Raw genomic sequence first — 14,825 nt, 5'->3', positions numbered from 1 at the left:
CCTATCGGAGGGGGATTAACCCTCTCACCCACCTCTCCCCATTTACACACACCGGGCAGCCTGTTCCCTATCGGAGGGGGATTAACCCTCTCACCCACCTCTCCCCATTTACACACACCGGGCAGCCTGTTCCCTATCGGAAGGGGGATTAACCCTCTCACCCACCTCTCCCCATTTACACACACCGGGCAGTCTGTTCCCTATCGGAGGGGGATTAACCCTCACACCCACCTCTCCCCATTTACACACACCGGGCAGCCTGTTCCCTATCGGAGGGAGATTAACCCTCTCACCCACCTCTCCCCCCATTTACACACACCGGGCAGCCTGTTCCCTATCGGAGGGGGGATTAACCCTCTCACCCACCTCTCCCCATTTACACACACCGGGCAGCCTGTTCCCTATCGGAGGGGGATTAACCCTCTCACCCACCTCTCCCCATTTACACACACCGGGCAGCCTGTTCCCTATCGGAGGGGGATTAACCCTCTCACCCACCTCTCCCCATTTACACACACCGGGCAGTCTGTTCCCTATGGGAGGGGGATTAACCCTCTCACCCACCTCTCCCCATTTACACACACCGGGCAGCCTGTTCCCTATCGGAGGGGGATTAACCCTCTCACCCACCTCTCCCCATTTACACACACCGGGCAGCCTGTTCCCTATCGGAGGGGGATTAACCCTCTCACCCACCTCTCCCCATTTACACACACCGGGCAGCCTGTTCCCTATCGGAGAGGGGGGGGATTAACGCTCTCACCCACCTCTCCCCATTTACACACACCGGGCAGCCTGTTCCCTATCGGAGGGGGATTAACCCTCTCACCCACCTCTCCCCATTTACACACACCGGGCAGCCTGTTCCCTATCGGAGGGGGGATTAACCCTCTCACCCACCTCTCCCCATTTACACACACCGGGCAGCCTGTTCCCTATCGGAGGGGGATTAACCCTCTCACCCACCTCTCCCCATTTACACACAGCGGGCAGTCTGTTCCCTATCGGAGGGGGGATTAACCCTCTCACCCACCTCTCCCCATTTACACACGCCGGGCAGTCTGTTCCCTATCGGAGGGAGATTAACCCTCTCACCCACCTCTCCCCATTTACACACACCGGGCAGTCTGTTCCCTATCGGAGGGAGATTAACCCTCTCACCCACCTCTCCCCATTTACACACACCGGGCAGCCTGTTCCCTATCGGAGGGGGGATTAACCCTCTCACCCACCTCTCCCCCCATTTACACACACACCGGGCAGCCTGTTCCCTATCGGAGAGGGGGGGGATTAACCCTCTCACCCACCTCTCCCCCCATTTACACACACACCGGGCAGCCTGTTCCCTATCGGAGGGGGATTAACCCTCTCACCCACCTCTCCCCATTTACACACACCGGGCAGCCTGTTCCCTATCGGACACGAAGTAATCTTCCCGACATGGGGGCTAAGAGACGGCGTGGGGGGGTGCAGGCTGCATGAGACAGGGAGGGGGTGTGGGTGTTTGGGGAGAGAGGGAGGGGGTGTGGGGTAGGGGGGGTGGGGCGAGGGAGGGGGTGCGGGGGTGGGGGGGGGGAGGGGGAGAGTGGGAGGAGGGGGTGGGAAGGACGGAGCGTGTCTGTACAGGATAATGATTAAAACCCCGACCTTCTCAGAGAGCGGGACATTGATTTGTCTATTTTATATATCTAGCTATTCGCGTACATCAAGGCATCATATCGGCAAATGGCCCATCTCCTTCAGTCTGTCAGCTCTTCCTTCTGGCCTGGCTGCGCTCTCTGCTGTCCGCCTTCAGCCTCGGGGGCCAGCTCGTCCGCCGAGGGGGAAGGGGGCACCTTCGAGGGGGGGAGGTCAAGCCCCAGCCCCAGGCCCCGGGCCTTCTGCTTGCAGCTGTCTTCCACCCACTGCCTCTTGAACCGCAGCTTTAGAGGCATGCAGTGCTTCTCCTCGGCTCTCCGCACTTCCCGGGGAGGGACAGCAACCCCACCGCCCCCACCGCCGCCGACCCCCTCGGCTCCGGCCGGCTGTTCGGCCGCGGGAGGCGGCGCCGGCCGGGTGAACGGCGCCCCCTGGGCCTCAGCTCTGGGCTTGCGGCCCGGGGGCGGGGCCTGGAGCTGGATGCTGGGCGCCAGCTCGCTGGCTGGGCGGGGCATCGCGGGAAAGGCCGTCACCGGCAGCCCCGGGTAGCGGGGGAAGGCGCGGGGGCTCAGGTGGTAGTTGTAGACGGACCGGGCGTGGGCCTGGAGGTAGAGGCTCATCTCCTCGGGGTTGAAGGTGAAGCGTGTGCCGGCCCTGCCCCCCAGCCCGGGGCTCAAGCTGGGGGAGGGGGTGCAGGTGTAGGGGGTCAGGGGGAAGCCGGGGGACAAGGCCAGGGAGGGGGGGAGGAGGGGGGAGAAGGGGCTCCGGGGTTCCTGGTAGAGGCGGGCGGGCCTGCCGTAGGAGCTGAAGGCCCCGCCGACCCCCTCCAAACCCCACCGTGCCTCCGCGCTGCAGTCCTCCAGCTCGGAGAGGGCGGGCGTCCCCTCACTCCCGTCCGAAACCGAGCCCCGGCCCCGGCGAGCGGCCGCCGCAGCGTCGTAAGGGCCGCAGCAGCGAGGCGAGAGGGCGTCGGGGGCCGGGAAGTGGAAGAGGGAGGAGCCGGTGGGAATCGGTGGGGCACTCTGAGGAACGGCACCTGGAGAGAGAGAGAGAGAGAGAGAGAGAGAGAGAGGAGGGAACGGGGAGGAGGAAGAGGGGGAACAGAAAGGGTGATGGAAGGGAGCAAAGGGCGAGAGAGGAAATGAGGGAAAACAGAAAGGTCGTTAGAGTTCGACTCCAAAAATTAGCGGGATTAACCTTCAAACATTCCCTCCAAAACGAAGAGGACGCCTCCTTGGCTATCCCAAGGCCACTTCCCTTCTCCCCAATATTGTCCCTCTCTCCTTCAACCCCTCACACCCACCCACTGTCTCTGCAAAAGATTCTGAAGGTGAACAGTATTAAACTCCCAATACTGGCCCCAGGAGCTGCTCCCGGTCCCCTCCCTTCTCCCTCTCTCAGTGCCCTATCTCGACCCTCTCCTCCGGCCTTCTCACTCTCCCTCTCCCCCAGAGCCCAAATTCACTCCCATTCACGCCATCCTTGTCCTCACTGAGGGCCACACATATATAAACACCCTGAACCCCTCGATTAGATTCCAGTCTGTAACTCACTCCCGGGTATCTGTTATTCTATATATAAACCACCCCGAACCCCTCGATTAGATTCCAGTCTGTAACTCACTCCCGGGTATCTGTTATTCTATATATAAACCACCCCTACCCCCTCGATTAGATTCCAGTCTGTAACTCACTCCCGGGTATCTGTTATTCTATATAAACCTCCCCAAACCCCTTGATTAGATTCCAGTCTGTATCTCACTCCCGGGTATCTGTTATTCTATATAAACCACCCCAAACCCCTCGATTAGATTCCAGCCTGTAACTCACTCCCGGGTATCTGTTATTCTATATATAAACCACCCCGAACCCCTCGATTAGATTCCAGTCTGTAACTCACTCCCGGGTATCTGTTATTCTATATATAAACCATCCCAAACCCCTCGATTAGATTCCAGTCTGTAACTCACTCCCGGGTATCTGTTATTCAATATATAAACCCCCCGAACCCCTCGATTAGATTCCAGTCTGTAACTCACACCCGGGTATCCGTTATTCTATATATAAACCACCCCGAACCCCTCGATTAGATTCCAGTCTGTAACTCACTCCCGGGTATCTGTTATTCTATATATAATCCACCCCGAACCCCTCGATTAGATTCCAGTCTGTAACTCACTCCCGGGTATCTGTTATTCTAAATATAAACCCCCCGAACCCCTCGATTAGATTCCAGTCTGTAACTCACTCTCGGGTATCTGTTATTCTATAAAAAACCCACCCCGATCCCCTCGATTAGATTCCAGTCTGTAACTCACTCCCGGGTATCTGTTATTCTATATATAAACCGCCCCGAACCCCTCGATTAGATTCCAGTCTGTAACTCACTCCCGGGTATCTGTTATTCTATATATAAACCCCACCGAACCCCTCGATTAGATTCCAGTCTGTAACTCACTCCCGGGTATCTGTTATTCTATATATAAACCACCCCGAACCCCTCGATTAGATTCCAGTCTGTAACTCACTCCCTGTATCTGTTATTCTATATATAAACCATCCCGAACCCCTCGATTAGATTCCAGTCTGTAACTCACTCCCGGGTATCTGTTATTCTATATATAAACCCACCCCGATCCCCTCGATTAGATTCCAGTCTGTAACTCACTCCCGGGTATGTATTATTCTATATATAAACCACCCCGAACCCCTCGATTAGATTCCAGTCTGTAACTCACTCCCGGGTATCTGTTATTCTATATATAAACCACCCCGAACCCCTCGATTAGATTCCAGTCTGTAACTCACTCCCGGGTATCTGTTATTCTATATATAAACCACCCCGAACCCCTCGATTAGATTCCAGTCTGTAACTCACTCCCGGGTATCTGTTATTCTATATATAAACCACCCCGAACCCCTCGATTAGATTCCAGTCTGTAACTCACTCCCGGGTATCTGTTATTCTATATATAAACCACCCCGAACCCCTCGATTAGATTCCAGTCTGTAACTCACTCCCGGGTATCTGTTATTCTATATATAAACCCCCCGAAGCCCTCGATTAGATTCCAGTCTGTAACTCACTCCCGGATATCTGTTATTCTATATATAAACCACCCCGAATCCCTCGATTAGATTCCAGTCTGTAACTCACTCCTGGGAATCTGTGTTTATACTCACCAGATCCTCGGACATCAATGAAGGGATAATTGACCATCACCATCTTGCTGAAGTTGAACTTGTAAGTAAACCTCTTCCCTTTGGTTTTGTGTAGAATGCGTTTGTTGTAGTAATACCTGGGGAGCAGGGAAAGAAACTTCTTCACACAGGGACAATAGGCAGTGAGAGGGAGGGAGAGAGATGGGGTGAGAGAGAGGGACAGACAGGGCAGAGAGAGAGGGAGGGAGGGAGAGACCAGGGGGAGAGAGAGAGAGAGAGGCGGAGAGGAGAACATAAGAACTAGGAGCAGGAGTGGGTAATTCAGCCCCGCTATTCATTACGATCGTGGCTGATCTCATTTCGGCCTCAACTCCAATTTCCCGCCCTCTCCCCCATAACCTTTCAACCCCGTTACTGATTAAAAATCTGTCTATCTCCCCCTTAAATTTATTCAGCGTCCCGGCATCCACTGCACTCTGAGGTAGTGAATTCCACAGAGAGAGAGAGAGAGCGAGACCAAGGGGCAAGGAGAGAGAGAGCGAGACCAAGGGGCAAGGAGAGAGAGAGCGAGACCAAGGGGCAAGGAGAGAGAGAGAGCGAGACCAAGGGGCAAGGAGAGAGAGAGCGAGACCAAGGGGCAAGGAGAGAGAGAGCGAGACCAAGGGGCAAGGAGAGAGAGAGCGAGACCAAGGGGCAAGGAGAGAGAGAGCGAGGGGAAGGGGCAAGGAGAGAGAGAGCGAGACCAAGGGGCAAGGAGAGAGAGAGCGAGACCAAGGGGCAAGGAGAGAGAGAGCGAGACCAAGGGGCAAGGAGAGAGAGAGCGAGACCAAGGGGCAAGGAGAGAGAGAGCGAGACCAAGGGGCAAGGAGAGAGAGAGCGAGACCAAGGGGCAAGGAGAGAGAGAGCGAGACCAAGGGGCAAGGAGAGAGAGAGCGAGACCAAGGGGCAAGGAGAGAGAGAGCGAGACCAAGGGGCAAGGAGAGAGAGAGCGAGACCAAGGGGCAAGGAGAGAGAGAGAGCGAGACCAAGGGGCAAGGAGAGAGAGAGAGCGAGACCAAGGGGCAAGGAGAGAGAGAGCGAGACCAAGGGGCAAGGAGAGAGAGAGCGAGACCAAGGGGCAAGGAGAGAGAGAGCGAGACCAAGGGGCAAGGAGAGAGAGAGAGCGAGACCAAGGGGCAAGGAGAGAGAGAGAGCGAGACCAAGGGGCAAGGAGAGAGAGAGCGAGACCAAGGGGCAAGGAGAGAGAGAGCGAGACCAAGGGGCAAGGAGAGAGACAGCGAGACGGAGGGGCAAGGAGAGAGAGAGCGAGGCCAAGGGGCAAGGAGAGAGAGAGCGAGACCAAGGGGCAAGGAGAGAGAGAGCGAGGGGAAGGGGGAAGGATGGAGAGAGAGCGAGATAGAGAGCGAGAGGGAGAGAGAGATTCACACGCAAGGAGAGAAAGAGAAACAGACAGGGAGAGAGAGAAAGAGAAACAGACAGGGAGGGAGAGAAAGAGAAACAGACAGGGAGGGAGAGAAAGAGAAACAGACAGGGAGGGAGAGAAAGAGAAACAGACAGGGAGGGAGAGAAAGAGAAACAGACAGGGAGGGAGAGAAAGAGAAACAGACAGGGAGAGAGAGAAAGAGAAACAGACAGGGAGGGAGAGAAAGAGAAACAGACAGGGAGAGAGAGAAAGAGAAACAGACAGGGAGGGAGAGAAAGAGAAACAGACAGGGAGAGAGAGAAAGAGAAACACACAGGGAGAGAGGGAGGTAGAGACACACACACAGTGAGAGAGGCATCGGGGGTACGAGAGAGAGAGAGAGAGGGAGAAATTTTCCAAGTATGTTTACTAATGGGGGGGGGGCGCGAGACCCAGATGCAGAAGTCTCGCCCCCGATTCCAACAGAACCAATTTCTCCCTGCACTTGGGAAGGGGGAGGGGTGGAATTCAAACAGGCTCAATGTTCGATGTTCCAAGTGCCTTCACCCACAGTGTGCGAGGCACAAATTGACGGAGCAGAAGTAAATGGCCAGTCAAGAGTAAGGGTCATCATCCCGGGTTATTCGTAAAGTCCCCTGCTAGTTAAAACCTTGAAAAGGCAGATTTAAGCTCTCTGTGAGAGATAAGAAATCTCTGTGGGGCTGCTTTGTTTGACATGGCCATATGGTGTAGGTTAGAAAGATTATCATCTGTTCATGCAGCTTTAATACAGATTTTATTAAACAGTTGCCAAGGGCTATTGTTATGCCCTTATGAATGCTTGGCTGAGTTTCAAAAAAAAAAACTACAATTGTCTCCGCGGGTGACAGTGCACGGTTGGATGAGATTTAATAGACGTTATTCAAGGATCAGCTGACTTGGTTGTGGGGTCCGAATAGACATTTCCTTTTAAAAGAGATGGTTGATAGCACAGCAGAGGTTCACTGTGTACCTAACCCCATTCTGTACCTGTCCTGGGAGTGTTTGATGGGGACAGTGTAGAGGGAGCTTTACTCTGTATCTAACCCCATGCTGTACCTGCCCTGGGAGTGTTTGATGGGGACAGTGTAGAGGAAGATTTACTCTGTATCTAACCCCGTGCTGTACCTGTCCTGGGAGTGTTTGATGGGGACAGTGTAGAGGAAAATTTACTCTGTATCTAACCCCGTGCTGTACCTGTCCTGGGAGTGTTTGATGGGGACAGTGTAGAGGAAGATTTACTCTGTATCTAACCCCGTGCTGTACCTGTCCTGGGAGTGTTTGATGGGGACAGTATAGAGGGAGCTTTACTCTGTATCTAACCCCGTGCTGTACCTGCCCTGGGAGTGTTTGATGGGGACAGTGTAGAGGAAGATTTACTATGTACCTAACCCCGTGCCGTATCTGTTCTGGGAGTGTTTGACAGAGTCACAGAGGTCTACAGCACTTCTGCCCATCGAGTCTGCGCTGGTTGGACAAGGACCTAACTATTCTAATCCCATTTTCCAGCACTAGGCCCATAGCCTTGTAGGCCAAGGCATCGCAAGTGCACATCCAAATACTTCTTAAATGTTATGAGGGTTTCTGCCTCTACCACCCTCTCAGGCAGTGAGTTCCAGATTCCCATCACCCTCTGGGTGAAAAAATCCTCCCTCACATCCCCTCTAAACCTCCTGCCCTTTACCTTAAACCTATGCCCCCTGGTTACTGATCCCTCCACCAAGGGGAAAAGTTCCTTCCTGTCTACCCTATCTATGCCCCTCATGCTCCCCCCTCAATCTCCTCTGCTCCAGGGAAAATAACCCCAGTCTATCCAATCTCTCCTCATATCTAAAACTCTCCAGCCCAGGCAACATCCTGGTAAATCTCTTCTGCACTCTCTCTAGTGCAACCACATCCTTCCTATAATGCGGATTCCAGAACTGCACACAATACTCTAGCTGTGGCCTAACCAGCGTTTTATACAGTTCCAGCATAACCTCCCAGCGCTTATATTCTATGTCTCAGCTAATAAAGGCAAGTATCCGATATGCTTTCTTAACCAATTTATCTACCTCTCCCGCTACCTTAAGGGACCGTTGGACATACACACCAAGGTCCCCCTGATCCTCGGTACTTCCCAGGGTCCTACCATCCATCATGTATTCCCGTGTCTTGTTTGTTCTGCCCAAGTGCATCACCTCACACTTATCCGGATTAAATTCCATTTGCCACTGACCAGCCCGTCTATATCCTCCTGTAATCTAAGGCTATCCTCCTCACTATTTACCACACCACCAATTTTCATGTCATCAGCGAACTTACTGATCAACCCTCTTACATTCAAGTCTAAATCGTTTATATATACCACAAACAGCAAGGGACCCAACACCGATCCCTGTGGAACCCCACTGGACACAGGCATCCAGTCACAAAAACACCCCTCGACCATCACCCTCTGCTTCCTGTCACTCAGCCAATTCTGGATCCAATTTGCCAAATTGCCTTGGATCCCATGGGCTCTTACCTTCGTTATCAGTCTCCCATGTGGCACCTTATCAAAAGCCTTGCTGAAGTCCAAGTAGACTGTCAAATGCATTGCCCTCATCTACACACCTGGTCACCTCTTCAAAAAATTCAATCAAATTGGCCAGACATGACCTCCCCTTAACAAAACCATGCTGACTGTCCTTGACTAATCCCTGTCTCTCCAAGTGTAGATTAACTCTGTCCCTCAGAATTGCTTCCAATAGTTTCCCCACCACTGAGGTTAGACTGACTGGCCTGTAGTTCCCTGGTTTATCCCTTCCTCCCTTCTTGAATAACGGTACCACATTGGCCGTCCTCCAGTCCTCTGGCACCTCTCCTGTGGCCAGAGAGGTATTGAAAATTATTGCCAGCGCCCCTGCTATCTCCTCCCTTGCCTCACTCAACAGCCTGGGATACATTTCATCCAGGTCTGGAGATTTATCTACTTTTAAGCCTGCCAGACCACTTAGAACCTCCTCCCTTTCTATGCTAATTTACTTAATTATATCACAGTCCTTATGCCTGATCCGCTGTTTTGAACCCTTGGTATCTGCCATAAGCCTCTCATGGATGCAAACAGTGTAGAATGAGCCTTTATTCTGTAACTAACCCTGTGCTGTACCTGCCCTGGGAGTGTTTGATGGGGACAGTGTAGAGGGAGCTTTACTCTGTATCTAACCCCGTGCTGTACCTGTCCTGGGAGTGTTTGATGGGGACAGTGTAGAGGGAGCTTTACTCTGTATCTAACCCTGTGCTGTACCTGTCCTGGGAGTGTTTGATGGGGACAGTGTAGAGGGAGATTTACTCTGTATCTAACCCCGTGCTGTACCTGTCCTGGGAGTGTTTGATGGGGACAGTGTAGAGGGAGCTTTACTCTGTATCTAACCCCGTGCTGTACCTGTCCTGGGAGTGTTTGATGGGGACAGTGTAGAGGGAGATTTACTCTTCTGGCCTACATGTGACTCCAGACCCACAGTAAATGCTCTCTGAAATGGTCTAGCAAGGCCACTCAGTTGTAACAAACCGCTAGAAAGTCACAAATAGGAATGGAACCGGGTGGACCACCCGGCATCGACCCAGACAACGGAAACGACAACAGCATCAAACTCAGCCCTGACAACCCTGCAAAGTCCTCCTGAGTAACATCTGGGGGCGAGTGCTGAAATTGGGAGAGCTGTCTCACAGACTGGTCTAGCAACAGCCTGACATAGTCATACTCACGGAATCATACCTTACAGATAGTGTCCCAGACACCACCATCACCATCCCTGGGTATGTCCTGTCCCATCGGCAGGACAGACCCAGCAGAGGTGGTGACACAGTGGGATACAGTCAGGAGGGAGTTGCCATGGGAGTCCTCACCATCGACTCCAGACCCCATGAAGTCTCATGGCATCAGGTCAAACATGGGCAAGGAAACCTCCTGCTGATGACCACGTCCCACCCTCCCTCAGCTGATGGATCAGTGCCTCCTCCATGTTGAACACCACTTGGAGGAAACACTGAGGGTGGTAAGGGTGCAGAATGTACTCTGGGTGGGGGACTTCAATGTCCATCACCAAGAGTGGCTCGGTAGCACCACTACTGACCGAGCTGGCTGAGTCCTAAAGGACATAGCTGCTAGACTGGGTCTGCGGCAGGTGGTGAGGGAACCAACAAGAGAGGAAAAACATACCTGACCTCATCCTCACCAACCTGCCTGTCGCAGATGTATCTGCCCATGACAGTATCGGTAGGAGTGACCACCGCACTGTCATTGTGGAGACAAAGTCCCACCTTCACATTGAGGATACCCTCCATCGTGTTGTGTAGCACTGTCACCGTGCCAAATGGGATAGGTTTCAAACAGATCTAGCAACTCAAGACTGGGCAACCACGAGGCGCTGTGGGCCATCAGCAGCAGCAGAATTGTACCCGAACACAATCTGTAACCTCATGGCCCAGCATATCCCAACTCTACCATTACCATCAAGCCAGGGGGTCAACCCTGGTTCAGTGAAGAGTGCAGGATGGACATGCCAAGAGCAGCACCAGGCACACCTAAAAATGAGGTATAACTCAGGACTACTTGCGTGCCAAACAGCATAAGCAGCAAGTGATAGACAGAGCTAAGTGATCCCACAAGCAAAGGATCAGATCTAAGCTCTGCAGTCCTGCCACATCCAGTCGTGAATGGTGGTGGACAATTAAACAACTCACTGGAGGAGGAGGCTCCACAAATATCCTCATCCTCAATGATGGAGGAGCCCAGCAGTGCAAAAGATAAGGCTGAAGCATTCGCAACAATCTTCAGCCAGAAGTGCCGAGTGGATGATCCATCTCGGCCTCCTCCAGAGGTCCCCAGCATCACAGATGCCAGTCTTCAACCAATTCGATTCACCCCACGTGATATCAAGAAACAGCTGAAGGTACTGGATACTGTAAAGGCTATGGGCCCTGACAATATTCCAGCAATAGTACTGAAGACCTGCGCTCCAGAACTTGCCGCGCCCCTAGCCAAGCTGTTCCAGTACAGCTACAACACTGGCATCTACCCGGCTATGTGGAAAATTGCCCAGGTATGTCCTGTACACAAAAAGCAGGACAAATCCAACCCGGCCAATTACCGTCCCATCAGTCTACTCTCCATCATCAGTAAAGTAATGGAAGGGGTCATCAACAGTGCTATCAAGGGGCACTTGCTTAGCAATAACCTGATCACTGATGCCCAGTTTGGGTTCCGCCAGGGACATTCAGCTCCTGACCTCATTACAGCCTTGGTTCAAACATGGACAAAAGAGCTGAACTCCCGAGGTGAGATGAGAGTGACTGCCCTTGACATCAAGGCAGCATTTGACCGAGTGTGGCATCAAGGAGCCCAAGCGAAACTGGAGTCAATGGGAATCAGGGGGAAAACTCTCCGCTGGTTGGAGTCATACCTAGCACAAAGGAAGATGGTTGTGGTTGTTGGAGGTCAGTCATCTCAGCTCCAGGACATCACTGCAGGAGTTCCTCAGGGTTAGTGTCCTCGGCCCAACCATCTTCAGCTGCTTCATCAATGACCTTCCTTCCATCATAAGGTCAGAAGTGGGGATGTTCGCTGATGATTGCACAATGTTCAGCACCATTCGCGACTCCTCAGATACTGAAGCAGCCCATGTCCAAATGCAGCAAGACCTGGATAATATCCAGGCTTGGGCCGACAAGTGGCAAGTAACATTCACACCACACAAGTGTCAGGCAATGACCATCTCCAACATGAGAGAATCCAACCATCGCCCCTTGATGTTCAATGGCATTACCATCACTGAATCCCCACTATCAACATCCTGGGGGTTACCATTGACCAGAAAATGAGCTGGACCAGTCATATAAATACTGTGGCTACAAGAGCAGGTCAGAGGCTGGGAATCATGCGATGAGTAACTCACCTCCTGACTCCCCAAAGTCTGTCCACCATCTACAAGGCACAAGTCAGGAGTGTGATGGAATACTCCCCACTTGCCTGGATGAGTGCAGCTCCCACAACACTCAAGAAGCTCGACACCGTCCAGGACAAAGCAGCCTCGCTTGATCGGCACCCCATCCACAAACATTCACTCCCTCCACCACCGACACACAGTAGCAGCAGCGTGTGTACCATTTACAAGATGCACTGCAGGAATTCACCAAGGCTCCTTCGACAGCACCTTCCAAAAACCCACGACCACTACCATCTAGAAGGACAAGGACAGCAGATAGATGGGAACACCACCACCTGGAAGTTCCCCTCCAAGTCACTCACCATCCTGACTTGGAAATATATCGGCCGTTCCTTCACTGTCGCTGGATCCAAATCCTGGAACTCCCTCCCTAACAGCACTGTGGGTGTACCTACACCACAGGGACAGCAGCGGTTCAAGAAGGCAGCTCACCCCCACCTTCTCAAGGGGCAATTAGGGATGGGCAAGAAATGCTGACCCGGCCGGCGAAGCCCCACATCCCCGTGAATGAATTTTAAAAACTCTGTATCTAACCCTGTGCTGTCCCTGTCCTGGGAGTGTTTGATGGGGACAGTGTAGAGGGAGATTTACTCTGTATCTAACCCCGTGCTGTACCTGTCCTGGGAGTGTTTGATGGGGACAGTGCAGAGGGAGCTTTACTCTGTGTCTAACCCCGTGCTGTACCTGTCCTGGGAGTGTTTGATGGGGACAGTGTAGAGGGTCATTTACTCTGTATCTAACCCCGTGCTGTCCCTGTCCTGGGAGTGTTTGTTGGGGACAGTGTAGAGGGAGATTTACTCTGTATCTAACCCCGTGCTGTACCTGTCCTGGGAGTGTTTGATGGGGACAGTGTAGAGGGAGCTTTACTCTGTATCTAACCCTGTGCTGTACCTGTCCTGGGAGTGTTTGATGGGGACTGTGTAGAGGGAGCTTTACTCTGTATCTAACCCCGTGCTGTACCTGTCCTGGGAGTGTTTGATGTTTGTTTGTGGTAGATGTCAACCAAAGCCAGCTCCTCACCTGAGGGCCCGGCTGAGCTTGTCATAGTTCATCTGAGGTTTACACTTCCTCATTCCCCAGAGCCGGGCCACCTCCTCGGGATCCTTGATGACAAACTCGCCATAATCTCCCTGCCAGGCGATGACTTCCCGATATTCCTCCTTCCGCAGCAGGTCCAGGATGAAGTGCCAGAGCTGGACTTGGCGACTCCCAGGGCTGGATTCAGGCTTGTAGGCCCAGTCCGGGTAGGCCAAGCCTGGAAAGTAGGCCCCAAAAAAAAAAACACAGAACAGAGACACGGGGTTAGGATTTCTACACACGCTGAGAATTGGGACCGAAACACAGTGACTTAGAATCCCCGTGACACATGAAGCGCCCTCTCGAGCCTGGTGCACAGGGTCAGGAGGCTATTCAGCCCCTCTTGAGCCTAGCGCACAGGAACAGGAGGAGGCCCATTCAATCCCCTCTCGAGCCCGTCACAGTGAAGAAGAGGCCGCACTGCACCCTTTCGAACCTCGTACACTGGAACAGGAGGAGGCCATTCAGCCCCTCTCCAGCCTGCTTGCCCAGTCCTCGCCCGGTTTTCCCGAAGCACGTTTCCTCCTCCCGCTGTTAGCCCACACTCCATGCACCGCTTCCTCCCCCTACTCTTCCCTGCACACAATCCCTACGGATCAGCACCCCCCCCCACCTACTCAACACCCACCACCCCGACCAATACCTGCCCCTCCACCCAACCCAGGTTTACCAGCCCCGTGACTTCAGCTCCTCTCCCAATGTTACCTTCACCAATCCGGCATGACCCCACCCCCTTCGGCCCCCACCGCTGCGGGCCCCTCGGCTATAGACCCCCAACTCCGAGACGCCTCACCCACTCCGTCGTCGTCCTCTTCCTCTCCCTCCGTCTTGACCCCGGCAGTTTTCATGGCTGTTGAGGGGGGGGGTGTGCTAGAAAGTGGGGGCAGAACCCTCACCCACCCCAAAAATAAAAATAAACTATTTAAGTCTTTAAAAAAAAAGTACACTTTTTTTTGACTGGCTAAAAAAAAATAAGTTGTGGGGGGGGCTGGTGCCTTTAAGGTGCAAGGGGGTCGACTTGCCCCTTTAACTGGAGCCCCCACATTCCTCCAGAGGGACCATCTTGTCCCGACCCCCAAAGCCTTTGGTGTCTCTTCCCCCCCTGCTCAGCCCCAGTCGCTGACTGAGAGCGGATGCCGTCGCGCCGGAAGTGACGCCATTCAAGGGTGGACGGCAGGCCGACGCGACGCAGAGTGATGACCACAGAGACCAGCTCCAAATTCGGCGGCCGTGGCCAGCCGAAGGACCTCGACTAATTGACTAATTTCCTCTTCTTTTCGTGGCCGGAGAGGCGGAAGCGGCTGCTTCGCCCCAGCCGCCGGTCATTTTAGTGATTCGTCCGAAACGGCCGTCAAGATGGCGGTGCCCCGCACAAGCCGCGGCCGCCATCTAGCTGCGGGGCAAGCGGCAGCCGCCAGATGGGCTGCGCGCATGCGCCGACGCCCTGACGCCATCTTATTGGGGCGGGGCTTTAAAAACCCCGCGCGTGCGCGTTGTTTCGACGCCTGCGCACATACAATAAGTTCTTGTTGGCAGCTA

General features: G+C 53.5%; 1 protein-coding gene across 1 annotated transcript; it reads right to left on the bottom strand.

Moving 5' to 3' along the window:
* Positions 1-1,542: 1,542 nt before the first annotated feature.
* Positions 1,543-14,146, bottom strand: LOC144677981 (ETS translocation variant 3-like). Its single transcript, XM_078537925.1, has 4 exons — positions 14,080-14,146; positions 13,230-13,464; positions 4,821-4,936; positions 1,543-2,674 (listed from the first exon to the last, which is right to left on the bottom strand). The coding sequence occupies exons 1-4, from the start codon at positions 14,132-14,134 to the stop codon at positions 1,740-1,742; spliced, it is 1,341 nt and encodes a 446-aa protein (XP_078394051.1). The 5' UTR covers positions 14,135-14,146; the 3' UTR covers positions 1,543-1,739.
* Positions 14,147-14,825: the final 679 nt, after the last annotated feature.

This window comes from Cetorhinus maximus, unplaced genomic scaffold, assembly GCF_964194155.1.
Source record: "Cetorhinus maximus unplaced genomic scaffold, sCetMax3.hap1.1 HAP1_SCAFFOLD_3371, whole genome shotgun sequence".
Taxonomy (NCBI): Eukaryota; Metazoa; Chordata; class Chondrichthyes; order Lamniformes; family Cetorhinidae; genus Cetorhinus; species Cetorhinus maximus.
Note: the sequence above shows the minus strand (reverse complement) of the source record. Positions and strands in the feature narration are given on the sequence as shown.